The 21484-nt window shown below is 38.7% G+C and overlaps 1 protein-coding gene and 1 long non-coding RNA gene across 2 annotated transcripts in view; one reads left to right on the forward strand and one right to left on the reverse strand.

Moving 5' to 3' along the window:
- Nucleotides 941-21484, forward strand: part of LOC110402278 — a 35439-nt gene continuing 14895 nt past the window's right edge. The window contains exons 1-4 of the long non-coding RNA XR_002441026.1: nt 941-1152; nt 1507-1581; nt 9737-9830; nt 19447-19535. This is a non-coding gene — a long non-coding RNA (uncharacterized LOC110402278). The remainder of the gene's footprint in view (nt 1153-1506; nt 1582-9736; nt 9831-19446; nt 19536-21484) is intronic.
- FAF1 (Fas associated factor 1) overlaps nt 6625-21484 on the reverse strand; it is a 153041-nt gene continuing 138181 nt past the window's right edge. The window contains exon 19 of the mRNA XM_021404167.1: nt 6625-9802. Within this exon, the coding sequence (XP_021259842.1) occupies nt 9719-9802 (84 nt within the window). The 3' untranslated portion in view covers nt 6625-9718. The remainder of the gene's footprint in view (nt 9803-21484) is intronic.

Raw genomic sequence — 21484 nt, forward strand, 5'->3', positions numbered from 1 at the left:
GGGGGGGCTCTGCTGGGACACACGCGTGTGCCGCGGCCCCACGGGCACACACACACACACGCAGGTAACGAGGAGCGGTGCGGGGCTGAGCCGGGAGCGCTCCGCTCCTGCACTTCGCCGCAGGGCACTCCGCGAGGTTCATTAACGAGGCTCTTGTCAGCTCCCTAACGATCCGAGGGCTTTTTAATTATATTTTATATTCCCCCTACCCGTCCCCTAACTTCAAACACATGGTAAAAAGGATTTGCCGTTTTGTTTCAGGTAAAACCGAATGATTAAAATTCAGACCCCGTCCCATGCATCTGCTTCGCCTTTGCCAAATGAATTGAAGGGAGAGAGAAAAGCGGTTTCATTGAGATCACAGATGGGGTGCAGGTTTTTGGAAGAAATTTGAGAAACACCATTGTCCAGAATCAAAACTCTATGTCTCGCCCCACAAAGGGGGCTGCTTTAAGCCCCTCCACTTCTATGGGGCTTGTTTTTTAAACTTTAAGTGCTCCGCACAATGAGCTGCCACCGAAATGTCACAACCGCTCTGATTCCGAGCGTGTCTCGCTGCAAAGGGTGCGGGAGAACGGAGGGAGCGGAGGGAAGGGGCGTAGCGAAGGGCCCCGCTCGCTGCAGCCGCTGGGCACGGGGCGGCCCCGGCCGAGCGCGGCGGCCGAACCGCTCCGTCAGCCCGAAGTGGCACGATAAGCCTTAGATTTTTATTCACGATCGCAACAGTTCCGCTCGGACTTGCCGGAGGATCCTCCCTCCTCTCCCGCCGCGCTTGTTGCCCCGGGAGCCCCGCAACCCCGCCGGAATGCGGCAGATGAACGCAACCCGTCCCGCCGAGGGGCCGGCCTCGCGAGGGAGCGGCTTCGTTCCCCGCCTCCCCACGAGGCAGCCCGAGGTGCGAGGCCGCGGTCTGCCCGCGGTTTCCCCTCATCCTACCACGCGCCGAGGGCTCCGCAGCCGCCGCTCCCCGCCCGAGGGGAGGTTTTCCCGCCCAGCGCTCTGTGGGGGCTCTGAGGGCGGAACCGTTGGCGCCCCCCGCGCGCGGGCCTCGCGCCGGCAGGAGGCGGGAAGGCCGCCCCCGGTAGCGATGCGCGACGGGCACCGGGAAACGTAGGGTCGGCCCCAACAGCGCGGAGGGAAAAGGCGTCCCGAGTGGGTTTTAAAGCGGGCGTGAGGCTGCGGGGGATGGGGACACGAAGGTGTCATCGCAGGGGGCTGCTCGCTGTGCGCGAGGGTCCGCCGGCAGCACCTGGGGGAAGGGAGGAAGGAGCGGACGGAGAACAGCGGTAACGGCGGTGGCTGAAAAGATGGGGAATGGTTACAACTTCCGTGCAGAGTCTCTAACAGGCTCCCATTACGCACCTGCTGTTACCGGAGGGTTACTCAAAAAGGCTGAGTTTAGGAGACACTGAACGACATAATCACCACAGAAAGTAAAACCAAATCAAATCAGGCGAGCCTAAAAAAAAGTTTTGTTTTTTCCTTTTTTTTTTCCTTTGGGTGAAGAAAGGTGAAGCTTACCCTCTGGGGACTTCCATGAACCCAGGCAGGACAAACTGCAAAGAAATCCTCCAGCAAAAGGTGGGCTGCATTTTGGTTTCTGTTCCCCTTTTTGGTGACCAGTGCTGCAGCAGACTTAATTCCCCTGAGATAACACGCTACGAATCTGAGTAGTTCGTGCTGAGAAATTACAGTAGGTCCACGTTGAAATGTAATTATCTCACGTAATTACAGATTTGGATAATACTGTTATATAAGAACAGGACCTCTTTTTCCTTATTAATAACGATTTCTTCTCTGAAAAAATCATTTATTTCCCCTTCAGTTGAGAAGAGAGAACATTTTTTTCTGCACTGTTTAAGCAATGATGTATAAACATCACTATATTGTACAGAGTGCATAAAGTCTTCAGTCTTACTCTGTGCTTAAACTAATATGAATCCCAGCACTTTCATTAGGTTTTTTCCTTAGTGATACATACATAACCTGAAAATCCTTTTTTTTTTTTCCTCCCATTTGAAATAAGTGGGCTGGTTGCAATTAAAAATGGCCGTGATTATGGTAACAGAAAGGTTAAAAAAAAAAAAGTCCACATTACTCTTCGAGGGCAATCAGTTCCACTTTCTCCTTGCCATAAAATTCCCATAAGCTAACAATTTAAAAAAAAATTCATTTTTATAATGCTTTTAACCATTTCTTGAAAGAAGAAATCCATCAGAAGCTGGAATTTTAAAGGGAAAGCTCAAACCTAACAATATTTCTGTAACAATGCTTTACTCTTCAGTAGCTTTTTGACAGCATCATTTCCTTCCATACTACTCTACACTGACTGCTCTTCATTTGTGAGCTTGATTCTTGTCCTGCTGTGCCCAGCCCCCTTCACAAACCCAGGAGTGCGTAGATGCCGTAAAGTTAGTTTAATTGGTCTCCTAAGGAGAGAGCTCTGCTGATGGGAAATTATTTTACTGCTGATGAGAAATTATTTTACTACAATGTTGTAGTATTTGATAAATTTGATCTCAGTGAGTCAGGCACCAAATGGCCACTAGATTGAAATTAAATAGTGGTAACTTAACTTATTTTTTGCTCAACAATTACTGCTGTTATTAGTAGCATTTTTGTTTCAATAAAAAAAGTAGCAATATTGGATTTTGATTCATTTTGAAAAGCTAAGGAAATCAGTTTGATTCCAGAAGAAGATAGTGATGGGAGCTGGATAAACACTAATAAAAACAGGAAGGTGTTTCTTAAGCAAAATTGGGAGTTCTCAAGAGAAGAGGTTAAGAGGTTGGAATGTATACTTTTCTGAATACGGTCCTTTTTTGACTGATGAGAAATGTATCTCCTGTACAGTGATTACCTCATGAAAAGAAGGCAAATGTGGTAATAGACTTTATCTGAAGGAAACAAAATACCCTTGAAAATATCTAAAATACTGGTAGTGATGAAGGAATTCGGTACCTGCCACAGTATTTTGTCAAAGGAGTAAACTGCACATTTGCCTTGAAATTGCTCATACCACGAAAGGAAAGTTTTGCATCTACGAAGACTTGCCAGTTGAGAGTACTTCATTCCTTTCAATTCACATGCATAAAACATTATTAAATTGACTAGTGAACAACAGTAAACTGAAAGTTAAAATAGATTGAAGAAATTTTACAAGGAACTGTAATCTTGAACGTGTCAGTTCATTTCATTTTCCTGCTGCATTGCAGGACACTGCAACAGCCACACGATGCCTTTTTATTCACTTTTGTCTAAACCACAAAAATGTAGAAATATTTTTCAGTAACTAAGTGCTCGCTGCAACTCTCCCATCATACTTAAATTAAAAACAAAACAACAAAAAAGCCGAAGTAACACCTAAACTCAAACTCAAAAGATCCCTGGGTATTTGGAAATAGATCCACAAAATCATTTATTGAAGTTCCTCTATAGATGTGAGTTTATGACTGCAGTCCAAAAATCTCTTCTCAGTTGCCACCACTTCTAGGAAATGCTTGCTTTTCCTTACACAAGGAAAAGCTCTCATTAATCAGGGTGTATAAAAAGGGCAAATGGACCTGACAAAATGAGAACTGTTTCTATGTGCACATTAGAATAATATTAAAACACTTTAAATGGCTTAAACAGAACTTGAAGTTTCAAACAAGTTTTCAATTTCAGTAAATGTTGGGAAGGCAAGATCATCAAGAGGACATAGTTACGAATGCTAGCAAGTCACACTAATGGGGACTGTGACAATAGCTCAAATAAAGTACAGAAGCAATTAAAATGATACCAAACACTTTTTATGGTAAATGAAAATATACTCAAATTCAGTATTTTACTTTAAAGAAAATCACCAGAATTAGTTTTTCAACTGAAGAATACTAAGTGAAGGAGAGGATACTAAAGGGAAATTAAATCGTCACAGTTAAAGGAATATGCTTGCCATCATATTTGAAGATACTCTCTTAGATCCTCCGAGTACATATATATTTAATGTTAAAGGACTCTAGAATCTTGCCTCTCCCCTTTCCCACCCTCCAAACCCCAGTGATTGAGCCACCTAAGCCAGCACAGTGAAGGATGCAACTGCAAGACAGACTCACATGAGGAGAAAGAAAAGAACATGACCATTAACTTTTCAAAGACACCAAAGCAAAACTAAACAACCTACAGACCTAGAGGAACAACTGCCAAAGGTGTAAAAGATAATTAAACATATCAGAAACAGGAAGCCTGCCAGCAAGATAATTGGACTCACATATTTTCAGGGTGTAAAAGGAGCATTTAATGAAAGTAGGGCAATTGCAGGAAAGCTAAGCTAGTCGTCTGCAGTAACATTTACTGCAGTGGAAACACCTTTTCTTGAGGAAAATAAGAGACTGATAGCTGAAAGCAGTAAGCAAGATTTAACAGCAAGGAAGGTTACCAGCAACATCCCCGACGGTCTTTGTAGAGACCTGTGTTATTCATGGTGCATGTACAATATCTGGGAAAAGCTAGCAGCAGTGAGGTGAAGATATTAATGAATGATACAGAATCACTCAAGATGACTGGATCAAAAATGAATAGCAACAAACTGTGGAAGGCTGTCACAGGATGGAGCTGGAAAAATAGTACACAAAACTCGTTGGTAATAAGTGCAAAATACCAGTTTTGCCAACCAGTAGTTTTCTTTTTAGCACAAAAACCAATGAAGCCTACTTTTATAACTAGCAGTTGAGTGACATTTTAATTGAATCGTATTAAGGCTGCAGTATGACTTCAGTCTTTATTACTCATAAAAGAATCCACAGAGAAAAGCCCTGACTAAGGTACAAATTCTCTAGTATCTAATGAGACATCAAATCCCATTGAAACACCTTCTCTGCAGGTAGGGCACTCAGGCTGCTCTCTCAGGCCTGTGATGACTGGTTAGGGTCAGAAATAGTGAGCCTTGCCCTCACTGGAGATGCTCACCGTATCTCACTTCCTATTTCTCAACATTTGGGCTGTTTTTCACAAAACTTCAGCTAGCAAAACCTTTATACCATTTGCTTACTTTGCTTGAAATTCAAAAGTGAATGTTAAATTTAAGGTAATGACAAGGCATTCTAAAAATATTTTGATGTGCAGTAATCATGTAACATGCTTGTGTAAAGCTTGTGTATTTGGGAAATGGTCTAAATAGTCTTCACTCTATAGATGAGTGTCTCTCCTTAAACAGGTATTACCATCAAATAAAGACATTGTAGTTTTTTTTTGTGGATATTTCTCTGAGAAAGTATAGTAGTACCCAGGGGCAAATAGGAATTACTGGGGAAGGAACTGAGAACAAAAAGATGTCACCAGGACAGCATGTAAGCTCCTGATACAAACCCTGCATTTCCTGGAAGATGGCATGAAAACTATTCACTCTACATAGGACATATTAGAAATGAAAGGATGCAGCGAAGGCAACAATACATAGAAATGTAGAATCGTAGAATGGTTTGAGTTGGAAGGGACCTTTAAAGGCCATCTGGTCCAACTCCCCTGCAATGAACAGGGACATCTGTGGCTCCATCAGGTTGCTCAGAGCCCCATCGAACTTGACCTTATATATGAAACAGATCCACTAACCCAGAGCTCCCCAAATTTAGAGGCGAGAGAAATACAAAAGTATAAGTCTTCAGAATCATAAATGGTGTTGACCCAAAGCCTGATGCTGCAAGGGTATCCACGAGCTTTTGCTCATGCCCACAGTCAACGTAATCCAACATAATTGAGCAGTGCTATCAGGAGCAGCAGCAGTCCCGTCATCCTCTCCCTTTCACCTTCACTCTGTGCTTCATCTGCTTTTTGTTGGTACTGGTATCCACACCACCAGGGGACTGCAATGAACAGTCTCTGGAAAAGGACTGAAGAGCTCACCCCAGGCAAGCACCTCAGCCACTCACCTGAAAAATCATACTCCTGTTTGCATGTTCCCTCTAAACAAGCTTAAATAATTAAATCGTTTGGCAGTCAAACAGCTTTGACAGCAGGGAGTGAGTACACATATTAAAAGTAGCCTGTGCTATAGCGGTCCTACAGCAGTCTTCTGAAACGTTGAAGATTCAGGCTTGTTTCTCCCCAGGCCCATGCTAGCCACAATGTGGGAAAACTTCAGAGTCAGGTACAATTCAGTTAAAAACTCCAAGGGAGACCCAGGGAAAGACCACCTCTACTGAAATAAAGATGCACCTTGTGCTGCCAGATGTTGGAATAAAGGACTCAGCGCATCTCTTGATAGAAGGCCTCTGTGCTGTAGACCCCGAGTGGTGCGAGGCACCCTGGTCTGGCACAGAGCAGGAACCCTCAGTTCCAGTAGCAGTGTCCATCAGACATCTCCACCTTCAGCATTTCTGTCAGCACATGTAACCACCTTCTGGTTCTGCCTGGCAGTGACTCTTCACATGTATTCTGGAGGGGTTTTGCTTTGATTTCCTTGAAGACCTATTTATTTTTTGTTTGTTGTGGACCTCATTCTAGGCAACCTCAATCTTCTGAATCATTTAAAAAGACTGACCACAAGGCTCAATAATGAAATGCTTCAGTCCTTCTGTGAAACCAGGTCATAGTGATTTTGTTTTTCTCCATATGGAAGTGTGAAATCATATAGCTTTTTAGTAGAAATTGTACTGTAATTGAAAATTTATTTTAAATTTCTAATGTCACCGAGTACGTACAGTTTACGAAAGCCAAAGTCCTTTTCTGCTACATTAAAAAGAATAAACAAACCCCCAACATAGCTCCATTAGAAACTCCCTTGGCACTCTCACTAAATTGAAGAGTGCGTATGCAGAGAATATACAACAAACACTTGTGCTCTGCACATTCTCTAATGGAGATTTAGAACAGCAATGTCTACAGGCAGGAAGTTTCTTCAAAAGCCAAAGACAGCCCCAGCTTCACCATCATGCACTGAAGGCCAATACCGAAAGCCAACACATCGTACAGGATTCCATTCATTAACAGTAATTCCTTAAGACTTAAAACTAATGCATTAATCACATTAATGATAATCCATTAACGTGAGGAACCTGGAAATAAAAAAATGTAGAATCGGGGATATCTGCTGCAGTAACTGTTACAGTTTTAGGTTAATACTGAATTAGAAAATTAGTCTGGAGAACGACGAGAGGATTCACCATGTCAGCAGGGCACATGAAGTGAATACCATGGTTTAAGAGAGCAGAAAATGATGGCAGAGAATCTTAATGTTTCTACACAGAAAATGGTTTGCACTGAGGATGTAATCTGGAAAGGTGACTACATGTCTGCTTTTCAAAATCAGGCCCAAAGTATTTAAGGACCAAAATCATAAATGCTTTATTTAAATTGAGCAATACACTTGTTTTGGCAGAATGCACCTTCCATACTGCTCCTGATCGATGTACTAGAGGGCAGTAACGCCACCACTTTCAACACTGTTAGTTAATTCTCACCAGAATGTTTTGATAACAACAGTGTATTTTTCAATATGAACAAAATAGGGGGAAAAAGCACTACAACTTGTCTTAGAACAAAAAGGCCTAACAAACCCTGGGAGCACTGACTTCAACACGTTCAACAAGTATTCAAGTCACATTTAATAACTTTATGAAACTAGTATCAAAGTAAAGAATATATAGTCAAAATACAGAAATGAAGTTGGACGAGACAAAACAGCCTGATGAGATCAAACAAAAGTTAAACAGAACAGGTTAATATAAACAAGTTGGCTGAAAGGTTGCTTTCCTTCTGCAGCAATATTTCAGCAACTCCTTTCCTCAATAGCAGCTTAGAAAGAAGAGCTAATGTGGAGGAAAAAAAAAAAAAAAAGATATGCATCACTTTAAAATCCTCCTGTATGTGTTACTGTGATTGTTTGTAGAAACAGCGTCACCCCAATTTGCAACCTATGCTAATGTCTTGTTTAATAAACATAGTGGATTTCTTTACCAAGAAAAGAAGTTGAGAATGAAGCATCTGAATTCGGGCTTCCATTACACATACATTTATCTTTCTATTGGCTATGAATTCTTTTATTTGTGAACTGCAAATGGTTAAGATTTGCTTACACTTCCAAACCTTTTGTTTGTCACAGATAATTCAATTCTAAAAGTGTCTGATGTAGCACTCACTAATTACAGAATTACAAAAGGTAGAATAAGGCTTTCCCCTGCTCCAAAATTCATATTTTTGGTAAAGGTAACAATATATCAGCTTCACTAACACCCTAATAATAGGCATACATATAATTTTATATCACCATCCTTCCAAAGAAAAGACTAAAGACTAAAAGATGGATGCAGTTGGTTTTTGCTTAGTATGAAACTTCCGAAACAGAACTCATTTTGCTACGATAAGCACTGTGAATTACATATAAACACGTGGAAAACAATGTGCTAAGCATTACCAAACAAGTTTGATTAGTAGACGACAATTCTGCAGTGCTATGGTGCACTATCCTGCAGGTCCAGATTTAAAAACAAACCAAAAACAAACAAAAACCCCCAAACCAACCTGTTTTGATGCACATTTGGCACCAAGTGTACTTTCTGATCTTAGACTCAGTATGCTTGTTCCATGGTTGAGATACTTAAAGTACCAGATTTTTCCTCATCAGACAGCAGGTAGCTGGTGCATACATATCAGACAACAGAACTAGGATTTCTTTAATTTGAGATGGGATCAGTAATCTATTGTTAAAATGTCCAAAGTGTGCAATAGTAAGGCAGATTTCTTATTACACCACCTCTTAAGATACTCTTTGTTTGATGAAACAAACAAGGTGCTTTAGAACAACAGAGTAATAGGATATAAACAAGCGCCAGAATGAAGGAAAACCGCAAAAATGGGAACTGCCGTTTCTTTCACAATGAGAAATAAAGAACTTTTGTATCTGGTATTTGAAAGGTTTTTAACAGCTGATATTCAATATCAGCCGATTCCTGAAGAGTTGGCAAGATACCAGTTTTCCGGTCCTGGCCATTTCTAATGTTATTTAAATATTCACATCATGCAATAAGCAGTTTCACACACTGCAATGTAATGGAAAATACTTCCTAAATGAATCAGAACTGAGACCCAAAGCAGAACCAGTAAATAAATACCTCGCATATATGTCAAACTATATTCTTCAAACAAAACCTTACATCTTATCAAAGAAGTCAGAAGGTACTAACAAAAATTATATGCTTTCTGCTATAATACTGTTAAATTTTCCATGGCTGAGAATGTCCTGTTATTTTGTTTCTGCCTTTTTAAATTAGTTGACAAAGTAGAAATTCAAACACAGAAATAAAATGCATATATAATGAGAGCACTGGCTCAGCGAGATATCAAATATACAGCATTCTAGTGTCAAAAGTACAGGCAGAAATGTCCAAGATTTCTTGGTGAAAAAGGGGCATTTGAGGAGTAAAAATTCTACTTAACAATCACTCACATTTTAACAGTGCATTAATTATAACAAAAGCTGGATGATAAGTGAGCAACATAGTCATAATGTTCAGTGTTCAAAGCAGAATTTTATCCTCTGCTCATTTAAACGAGGTTGGAACATATACTCATGTATGTGGAACTTTAAGTAGCTCTGTTATTTCAGATTTTCAGGATTCTTGCAAGAGGCAAAGTTGTGACATTAAGCTGAGTTGGATGATAGTACAAGATGGTGATGGAAGTGTTCCTCGATGCTATGCCTCTGGCTCGTCGAAAGATGATTAGTCCTACAATGTTGTCTGATCTACTCTTTTGCCTCTAGGAAAAGGGTTTCTTGAGGATACAGTTTTACCTCCAGTAATGATTTATTTGGATCCAGCTGGGTCACCTGTAAAGACAAGAATGAACAGATAAGTGTAAGTAAACTATTCTGAACCGCTTATCTTCTCAGTTGAGATTTTTTACTGGGAGAGATCTGTCAGTGGTAGTGGAAGCTGTCAGCACAATTCCCAGAACATGGTGGAGAAATGAATAGAACTGCCACGCAAGTCCATTGAACACCAAGTGCAGTGCAAGGCAAGTGGTAAAAACACTCTGTGGTAAGCAGAAGGGAGAGAGCAGGACCTTCCTCCTTTCACCGAGAGCGAGATGCTATATCAGCTCACCATCTGGCAGAACTGCATCTCAGCCCAACTACTACAGTGTATACATATTATGGATATATATGTGTAAGCATAATGTGTCTACATGTCATTTACATTTACACAGTTACATGTGTGCAGTCGTGTTATAGGATTGTTTACTGGAGTCTTGATTTCTTGACACATTTGTAAAGGAATACATACAATGCAGGTGGGCACGCAGCAGAATTCCAGTGAGAGCTTATTAGTTTTATGCTATGGGTATAAATGCAAATCCATACTCATGAACGTTTTTCCTGAAGCTAAATTTGTATATAGCTACGACCCTTTCATGCCACTGCTTTCTAAAATCCTCAAATTCTCTGAAAAAAAATCAGTCTCAATCAAACAAAATATTATGAGTTAATATAAGAAATTATAAATCTAATATCTTTCTTAAATGCATAATTTACCAACCCTGTTGCCAATTAACAGTACTGTGCCTTTTCTCTTCCCCTCCCAATTAAAACACACAAATTTAAAATATATTTGTATTTCCACTGTATTATTGGATAACTATACTTGTTTAAATAATGAATTACCTTTAAAGAGCCTATTGCTTTCTAAGTCCATTGAAATCAACATAGTTTCACCTTTCTGACTGCAACAGAATTTAACAACATATATATAACAGATGCATTTTATTATTTTGTTTTCCAAAGCAGGGACATATTTTCTTACACTTCTAGTACTGTGGTGAGCTATTGCTAAGTGGCTGAAGAGAAAAATAATTTGTAAAAACACCAGAGTCAATTTTAGATTCCTATTATCTACAGTCCAATTATGCATTCCTGCAGAGGTGCCGCTTAAATTATTGAAAGGTTAATATCTTAGAAAGCAAATCTGTTATGTAAAAAACGGCCAAAGTAGTGCATTTAAGTTTGTGATTACAGAAGTATGCTAATTAAGTATCTTGTTGCATTTTTTGATGCTTTAGTATTCTACTACAGTCACTGCGCTTCAGCACAGAAAAGGAGGTAAACAGGGGTCTCTGCAAGTCACTGCACATAATGCACTGTGCACCTGATAGAAGCAATTCTCCTTTTCAGCTCAAGATATTATCTAATTAGACCTCTGCTTTAAAGCCCTGCAACCTCTTTCTGCAAGAAAAAGTAGGAAAGAACAAAAACAAGTCTTCCCTACATGTGATGAAAACAACAATGAAAAGCAAATGCGGGCAATGAAAACAATATTCCAGACTGTAAGCGTATGGAAAATTATTATTCGCTTAAGTGTAATTCAAGGTTCATACCCTAATCTAAACCCTAAGATTTGCAAACTTCAAGTACTTCCAATTTCAACAATGCATAATGTTATCTCCTCAAAGTCCTTAAGCTTAGAAGGTTAGTTGAAAGCGTTGTGGAGGGCCTGCAGCAAAAGGACTGTGCAGATTTTCACCATAATTTCAGTGTGCTGCTTAATTCACTGAGGGACAGCAGAGTTTGCAAATGTTTACACCATTACCCAATTAACTAACAATATGGCTCATGCATCTGTCAACAAACAAAGCTGTTGTTGCTTTGTTTTAGCTCCTTGGCATTTTCTGTTCATATAGGTCGCCATTGTACTTAATTATCACACCATAACCCTTCTGCAGCTTCTACTTTGTTATTTGTGGTTTGTAAACATGATGTTCACTACAAAGAATAGCAGCCTTATTAGTGAATCCACCTCCTACCAAACTAACTGGTTTCTCTTGTAAATATATGAAATATAAGACCTAAGATGCTTTGAAAGTATTTTTGAATAGACTTAGAAACCGAAGAATTATGTATAATAGATACTGAAGAGGAGCCGTAACCCACGAGGATGTGTCCAGTACAGCATATTAATGAATTGTATTAAGTAAATTTACGTGAGTTATCTCACAATGCAAAGTATTCAAATATCATCACATTTAAATTTGTGTACTTTGCTGCATCAGCATTAGGACACATTCTAGAGTCCATTTCAGTGCTGAGACTTCGCTCTCGTGTCACTGCACTGTGTTCTGTTCTAAAGAGTCCTCCTGCACATTATCTAAGTTATACTGTCCAAAACCTCCATACCTGTATTATTTAAACATTTATTGCATATTATTGGCAATTATGCAGGAAATAATTTAAGCATGTATTTATATATTTAATCTCATTTGATCCAATTGAACTCACTCGTAGCATAGGTACCAATAATGCTCAACTACATGCTTTCTTGATTAAGGTTGCAAAATAAATTGAGTTAAGCATTCAGCACTCGCTAATCAAATACCAAAAGCTTAATGTTTCTCTGTATTTTAAAGTCCTACAGTGTCTGCCTTACTATCAATCACCTGCATGCATTTTTAGAGTCTGCACACACCTCCTGTGGTGAGAGCAATTAGTTAGGCAAACGTATTTAAAACATGTATTTTGTTGTTTTCTTGAGGTGAATTCTTAGTATTATAATGAAACGTAAAATAAAAATCCCTAAATTGGGACTTGGGGCTGTTCCAAATTTGCATAGTGAGGAGGGTGGGGAAGGAAAGGCATAACGTTGAGATGCTGAGAGTATAATTCAAGTGACAGCAAAATTGCTAAATATTCAAGCTCACAGGATTCTGTAGAAGAACATGTATATGCATTTAGCATTGTCCCAAAGCCAAAGCAAACAGTGTCTTAGGAGTTTTCATCTTTGGGCAAATGACTTTCTACACAAACTCTGACGCTCTTCAGGGGAAGGTTTCCTAGCAAGGTGCCCAGAGGGCGGTAACAGGACCTTATTTCTGTCAGTGCTGCAATCCAGCTGTGAAAGTTTCAAAGTACATTTCAGTTGGTAAAACAGCATTTTTCTTCCATCTGTGGATACAGTTTTACAGGGCCTTATGCTTTGGTGCCACAGAGCTAAGATTTAATCTTTTAATTCCAAGAGCTTCATTACATAACCTGTGCTGGATTGGTGCACGGGAAATGTATTATTGCAACAGGTATTTGTTCAAATGAATTCTGTGGTAATTATTTCAACTAAGCACAAAGTAATTGGCCTGAAGTACTTCTGCAGCACTTTGAAGATTGACTGATATCCGACTCTGCAAAACCAAAAGATAGCTGTGCTAATTTCTGTATTTCTCCTGTAAGAACGTAGTAGCTTTTTAGGCTTTATTTTGAACAAATACCTTGTTTTTGTTTGTTTTTTTAAAGACCCATTGGTGAAAAATATTACTAGTATACACAACATTTTGCTCCTTGTCATATCACTTTTGTATTATTTCTGTCTTCCCCTTTGCTGACCTATCCATTCTATCGCATGCTCACATCCTGCACAGCTGTACTTTCACAGTTTCAAAGGTGTGGTTCCTTACCCTTCCCAACTCTGCAGGGAAAAGATAAAGACAAAAAAATGGCTTAATGCCCAGGAAGGTCATTTAAAAATAAAGAATCAAATACACAATTATTATGACACTTACACAAGCAGTAAATATCACACCCTTCACCTTTCTCTCCACCCTAGGACAAGGATCTGATTCCTGAGTAGCACAGCCTCTATACTATTTCACATGCATGAATACATTTAATGAATCTAATGGACAAAGAGTTCTTTTACTCCATTTCCTAATCCTCCTAAAGTATAAATGCAATAGAAATTACTTAAATGGCACACCTGGTAAAGTACCAGGTCTGTTTAAAAAAAAAACTATATTTTCAGAATAACACACAAACAAATACAGTGAATTCTTTCCACATATTGAAATATCCATGGGTTATATAGGTAATAAATCCAACTTGTGTAACAACCAAAAGTAGGGTTACTCCACATAAATATATGCAATTAGATCCGGTTTAGCTGAATAAACTTCAGGATCATTTACATCTGAATTGACGAAAGCCATCACAAATAAGGAAAAAATAAGTCACAGTAAAAGACTTCTAGTCTCATTTGAACTACAAAGCTTTAACGCAGATATATCACAGTCCATCTTATTTCGCTCAAGTGATTTTCTCAAAACATTATTTTAGATTCAGCATATTTAATAAGTGTATTTACTAAGCAAAGTAACAGATACCAATAAAACAGAAAACTGATGCTCTAACCTGTACTTTGAGCAAGCTTTCCAGTCTTAGAAAAGCCGTACAGCTGCCTGAGATATCGTCTACCTAGTGTAAACTGTCGGCAACTGATCATAACTGTTATAAGAAGAGAATTTGCTGCACAGATTATAATCAGCGAAAGCATAAAAACTGTAACTGCATGCCTTGTCTTTTTAGACAGTAAATTGAGACAAAAATAGCAACTGTATTCTTCTTGGTTTTATAAAATACTAAGCACAATGATAGGGCAGTGTAATTAACAAGCCCAAGCTTGACACTGCAGTGTTTCTGTAGTAAGGCCTGGACTATTTGCTGCTTTTTAAAAGTCCAACATTATGAAGTAATGATTCTACTGAAATTGTTTTAATTGGGAAAAATGCATCATGTTTGTCGAACAAAGCCTTAAAGAACATAAACACTAATCATTCTTACATGCACCTTAAAGAAAAGGTGATACTGATAGTATTAAAATATCACAGAAGTTGCCTTATACGTGGAGAGCAAGAAGTCAGGGTTAGCGTTGGTGTCTGAGCTGGATGAGCTGCCTGCACGCACCCGCCGGTGCAGCTCTCCTGGTGCCAGCAGCTCCCAGACCAGCAGCAGAGAGCTCCAGATTTCGGGCGCAGAGGAAGATGCTGTAAAGCTCTCCTCAGGTTTTTTGGTTTTTGTCCCTTCCTTCTGTTTGGTTTGAAATAAATGATCTATTTAGTAATTCTCAGTGTGATTTCTCAGGAAAAAAAAGAGAAGCTGATGGAATAGCCTAGAACACCTCTTTTCCTGACAAAGGAAAAGCTCCATCACCTTCACACTATTTACTTTCAGTTTTCTTGCTGAGTGTAGAAAAGATTTAAATAGTGGCATTTACAGATCAGAGCATTTGTATGCTAAGCGTCCTTTCTGCCGTGCCAAGGAGCAAAACAGTCTGTTACTTGTGGGCACTGCTGCCAACGTGCTTATACCAAACTAACCATTATTCATGTATTTAATTATTTTAAAAACGTGCTAGCTACAGAGATGACAAATCCTAGCCCCAGAAAAACTGTAGCTTCCACAGCAGATATTGATGACGTGGTGAAAGAAAGCTGTATCTTCTGAAAGCCTGCAAATATATAAATACATGTAGTGCCTCAAATGTACCGCAACAACTTTGCTTTGCATTTGTGGGTCCCAAAGGGGAATGGATAGGAACGCAGTCACTCACGTGAGAGTGATCTGCGATTGGATTCATATGCACTTAATTATAACCGCAAGGAAAACCAATCCAAAAGGATTTTTATCAAGTTCAAAGGATTAAGATGTTCAGATAGCACAGTGATATCTACAGTATAACATTGTGATTGGTAGATAGGTAAATAGAATGAAAAGCGCGCCTAAGACTGCGTCGGTGATTTAGTCTGATGTATTACTTATGCAATTACCAAAACAGCAGGAGATCATTAAATTTTCTGGTAAGCAGACACAGCATTCTTAGCATCATAGTACTACAAAGGCTCTTCATTGGTATTTTATCATTACATTTTCTTCCTATGAGGGGAATAAAACCACAAAATTGACATTAAGCACAAATTCTGCAGAAAAAAAGTAAAAAATGTCTTAGGGCTAGTTTATGGCGTATAATGCCACATCCAACAGCAAAGCTCTGCAGCTTAACTAAGGCATCTTCCTGTGAACAATAACACGCCTCCTCTGAAATAAATGTTTTGTAAAATGGTGCAGTGCTGAATAAAAGAACACTTCTGGTCAGAGGGATGTGCTTGGATGGAATATATTACTCACATGGTTGGTATTAGACATTGCGTTAACTAATGAGGATGACTCAACTAAGAGCTCACATACAGCACTGAGCATTCAGTTCTCTGGTGAATGCTTACTTTAGTGAGTCTTAAGTAGAACAGCTTATCTGAAATGCACTCCTATTTGCTGAAATTAGTTAAACATTCCCCATATTCAGGCAGAGTTGTCATATGAGATCAGAAACTATATCCACCTATAAAATACAATTATTTTTAGAGTAAACGTACATCTACATCTCCTTTCAGTGACTTTATATAAGAAGTGGTTTAATCTTTCTCTTTGGGTATCACAGTTAGGCAAACACTAGGTCTAAAGAAGCTGATCAAGTCTTTAATTCCTGGAAGAAAACATGGAAAATTTTTCTATAATACTTACAGAATTTTTTGCTACATATATGGAAATTATATTTGCACAAAAATGGAAATTACATTTCAAGGAGCACGTACGCTCTTATATTCTCAAGAACTACAAGTACTGCTATCAACTTCAGCAGGATGAGAATATCAACTACTCCTTTTGTAGGTGCTGACCAAAAGAATGTGACACTACTCTGTGAGAGCAACAGACTTCTTAAAACCAACAAAACCTAAGGACTGCACATGCTTCAGCATTCTGGCTGCAACTATATGTGCTCCGGTCCTCCAGAATTCAAAAGTAATCAGCCCAGTCATTCCACTGTTAACAGTCAACAGGAAGAAAGACCAAAAATCATGCCCTTAGAAGGGGCACGGGAATATGCTAGTCTGGTATGGCCAATTTACTTAGACAAATTCTCAGTGTCTTAACTAAACTAAACATAACTGCTTGAATAAATAAAATAATATATCCTGAGAGAGAGAAAAGGCAAGGGCAGGTAGTATTGACATAATGACAGTTTTAACTGCCAGGAGGAGCAATGTCTAACTTTGTAAGTGCCTGTGGCCTTCTGAAAATTAGATCATAATAAACAGTTACATGCTACTATCAGATATATTGCCCTGAATAATTCTAAATTATTCGGAATGAAAACAGATGGGCGCTATTTTATATAGTAGGAAATATAATTAATATTACTGCTTACATTACATGAATCATGTCACATTTTATTCTTCGGAATTCCTCCTCATTCAAGCTACTTTCCCAGCTTATGTGAATGACTAAATACTAAAACTGCTATTAGGTACAACCATGATACTGCATGAATCTTTTCTCCAGGTAAATATTTCTTTATTCTTTCTATCAGGATGATGTTAAAATTGAGAGGTAGTCCTGGACACTCCTCTTTTTCATGAACTATTTAATGAGTTTAAACACCATCTAATGAGTTTAAAAGCTGATTATTAGAAGGAATTAGTTTGCACTGGGTGCAGTGCGGGACAATTCATACAAAGAATGGATTCCAGAATGGACTGAAACACACAAAATCGCTAAACTACCCAGCACAGTCATACGGGGATCAAACTTTACCCTGCTGAGAATATCAGAGGATAGTCACCTGTTCAGATGACTGCTGAGCACTGCAGCTGAACCTACTATCCTGTTGCATTATTTTCACCATGCGAGTCAAAGAGGATTACTCCCACCAGAATGCTGAAATGAACAATTGTATTTGGTTTTATCTTACTCTGTACTTCTATACAACATTAAGAATGGTTTGGCACTGAATATACTGAAATCCTTATTGTACCTAATTTAAATTGACATGTGATTTGAGTTAAATTCACTTTCTGTGCATTCAAGGGACACAGATTTTTGTTTCTGTTTATTCAAACTGCTGTTGAAATTGGTTAATTAAAAGGATTTAAAAAATCTTAATACTCTAAACAGAGCAAACTGGTTCTGAATTATTAAGCAACATTTTAAATGCATTTAAATAATCTTAAGTGACTTAACTGGCACCTGATCCTAAGCTCTGTCTCAGAAGAACAAAATGTGAAATACTGTAGAAGTCTTGGCTTACCAGGGCTGCCAGATACAGTAAATAAAAAGCTTAAGTCTCTAATGCAGTCTGCAAAATGCAGACTCAATATACTCAAATATATAACTAACGTTCCACTTTAAGGAGAAATGAGCAGAAGAATTTCTAGGCTGCAGCTTTAATTTTTTAGATGAAATTAGTAAGCTCAGTCTTTATTTGCAAATGAGATGGACTTGTGAGAGCACGACAGGACCTCACTTTCTGATGCAAATCACAAAACTTCCACAAATGTACCATTAATCCTTGTAGCACTAGTCTAGGTAAATTTGTTCTGCACATTTTAAGTGAAGCTTCAACTAGATATGGTACACTTCAGCTTCCTTTCTACAGCATGATCAAATGCCCAGTTCACAAGACATTAAAGAGTTCAGGAAGACTTCTGCAGATCTCCACTGGAGGAAGTGAGGAACCGGTCATTCAGAAGGTCTACAGAGTGCTGGGAGAAGACAGATCAGCCTCAGATCCAGGCTGAGATGACTCCTGAAATTAGTGTTTGGGAAGGCTTCTGAGAGAAAGGGATTTGACAGAAAAACTGAATGAGAAAGTTGACTGAGCATGCTAATATGCTCAGTGTAAGCTCTTTTTTCATTATAGTTGAATGCATTCTGAAGATTAGAGTGACTGCTGAAAAAAAAGAACTATAATTCTAAAATCAGCACGTAAATTTAAATAGCATATTCATTTACTTCCAGAAAGCCTTTGCAGGTGCATTTAAGAATAAGGCAGAGAACTTGTAATACTGCTTTTTACTCAGAAAGATGCGCTTGCCAAGCATTTTCAAACGTAGAGGTACAAATTACCTGCTGGCTCAGTTCACTCGTGTGGAATACCTTGTTGGTAAGGTATGCAGCTCTGTCTTGGTTAGGGTACTGAGAAAGGAGGTGGTTAATATCTAATTTCAAGGCTAGCAGAAAGAACAACATAGTCAGTGACAAAGACCCAATAACAAGTTGCTGCATGCGCTTAAATGCTTTGGAATGTCACTGCTGCTTTAAAAACTACAAGTAGTGTCTAGAAAAGGTTAATCTGTGTATTTACTCATGTGTAGAAGTTTGTATTTACAGTAGGGTTATGATACCAACTTTAAGTTAGCTAAGGATATCTGTGTAAGCAACTGGAACATAGAACTAAGATCTAATGAATTTTTATTTACCGAAGAAGTAAAAATACTTCAACAACATTGTATCAGGATTGATGGCTTTGAAAAGCATACTTTGAAAAACGGGTCAAACTTCTGCTGACAAGTTTCCCACAAGAAAATGCAGATTTGATTGAAGATAATCCCCTCGTTTAGATATGTCAAACGCTTCTGGGAGTGTGTATGTTATTGTAATATAGATTAGAAGAAAAAATTACTAACTTGAGAGAAGAAAAAATTACTAACTTGAGAAAAAATGTTTTCATCTAACTGCAGCGAAAGCTCCACAAAGTCATTCTGATAACTTCAAAACAACTTTTTTCTTCCAAAAATGTTACAGTTTAAATACAGAAAGACAACTGAAATGTTATCTTTTTTCTTGAGCACAAGCACTGCAAGTACTCTTTTTTTTTTCCACAGATTTCAATGGATGTCTGTGACACACATAGCAGAAGGGGCTTGTCAACTTACACTGCATTTTTAAGAGGCTGTATGCCACGAAGCCTAAGGTAACAAATGCAGTTAGCACGCTTTCAATGCGTTCATCTTTTCTTTTCTTTCTTTAAACAAACAAACAAAACTCTTCTCTTTGTGGACTAAATTCCAGCTTTCCAAGTCTGTGGAACATGGCAGATGTCATTTATAGCTAGAAACCCCCTGGGGATTACTTTCTGCCTGTTAGTTCTGGTGGTCATAATGGCAACCAGATTCATACACTGCCACTGAGTCAAATCAGCATGAATCATTTATGTGACTCCTCAGACATGGCACTATTAAGTTGGAATCATAGCAAAAAGATGACAGGGTCTTGCAACAGACCAACAGCTCTGTAGCCTGCCATAAAATTCTCTTTTTCTGCCTCAGTGTTTTCTCCCTTGTAGTTTCACAAATTTACTGCAAGTACCATCCCATTTTAAATTAGTAGCCTTTTTTCTTTTCCATTCATTTTTTGATTGTTCTCATTTGAGTCGTCCAATCAATTGTAAGTGACAAGGATGTGATTATATACAGATACAGCCAGGCTAGACAGTAAGGTTTTAAACTGGAAAAATAAAAAATTAGAGTAATGTATTTATAGGTTTTTGTAAACATAAATTTGTACTAAGACAAATGTACAAGAACAGTGTTTGGACTGTAAAAGATTCTTTTACTTCTGTCGAGTAAACCGAATGATCTACAATACTGGAAACACAGCTGACTTCTAGTCTTTGGTTCCACTGGAAATGACATCACATGCTTAAAGAGTAAAGTTAATTAGTGATGAATGACATTCCCTAAATGCTTCTTCTCAGCCTGACTGAATAAGATTCTCAATATAAGACAAGGTGGAAGAAAAGCTCCAAGCACTACAATCTTGTTTACAGAGTTATGCCAAAAATCTTCAGAAATCACATCCACTCAAGGTCACAACTTGTTAATGACATTATTTTCTTCCTCTTTTGGAGTACTTGTATTAGTTGAAATAACTTACAAATAGGATGGCAAAGCAATAGGTTGATGTTACAAAACAGTACTGTCACCATGCCAGTCAGAGCTCTGTTCCTAGTGAACTTCCTCCGCCGGCAGTGAAGAGGAATAAAATGGAAAAGCGCTCAGATAATGAGTTCCTGTGATGAAAAATGGCTTAACCAGTCACCTAGAGATTCCCCCAGCCCAGAGCTGCACCAACTCATTTGCAGTACTGGGGGTAGTATGGCCAAAATCTACTATATTTCACCCATCACTGCTCGGCTCAGTTTGTAGTCAACTCTGTATCATCCATTATCTTCACCCTTTATGCAGCACCTCCTGTTATCACTGCACAGCTGGACCCACTGACTTTTACCTTTGCTGTAAAGTAAAGAATGACTAGATAAAAAGGGAAACTTAAATTGTAGTAGAGAAATTAACACATAGGCATATCTTCAGGGAAATCGAGTAACCAGTACATAAATATCTGCTGATAAACCAACAGAACTGAATTTGCTTTTGTAAGCAGTATGCAATATTGACTTTGAAAATCAGTCCCAAGCAAGTACATCATCAGAATTTGGAGGCAGGAAGCATTAAATGATTACTTAGTTGTATGATGTAACAGATGGATGAATAATTCATCACCGGGTACTGATTAGCTCAAAACCACTTATTATCTGACACTGAGCCTTCCTCCTGCTCAGGACATAAAATTGCAAAAAAAATGGCAAAAATAAAATGACCAGAAATACCAGCCTGTAACAGACCTAAATAGCATACTACAATTGATGCTGTTTTCTTTAAAACAGGAAGCGGGGGATGCCGGCTCACAGTCAGAGTCTACCGACAGTTTTCACTAAATGTGATCCATACCTTGTTTGTTTCAGAAACTGAACATTTTTTTAAATGTCACTAGAAACAAATTTTGCAATGCAATTTTGTATGTCACAAGACAGCATTGTTAGGTTAGCATCTGGCTTGCTCACAACCACAGAGCTTGGCAGCA

The sequence above is a fragment of the Numida meleagris genome, chromosome 7, assembly GCF_002078875.1.
Source record: "Numida meleagris isolate 19003 breed g44 Domestic line chromosome 7, NumMel1.0, whole genome shotgun sequence".
NCBI classification, from domain to species: Eukaryota; Metazoa; Chordata; class Aves; order Galliformes; family Numididae; genus Numida; species Numida meleagris.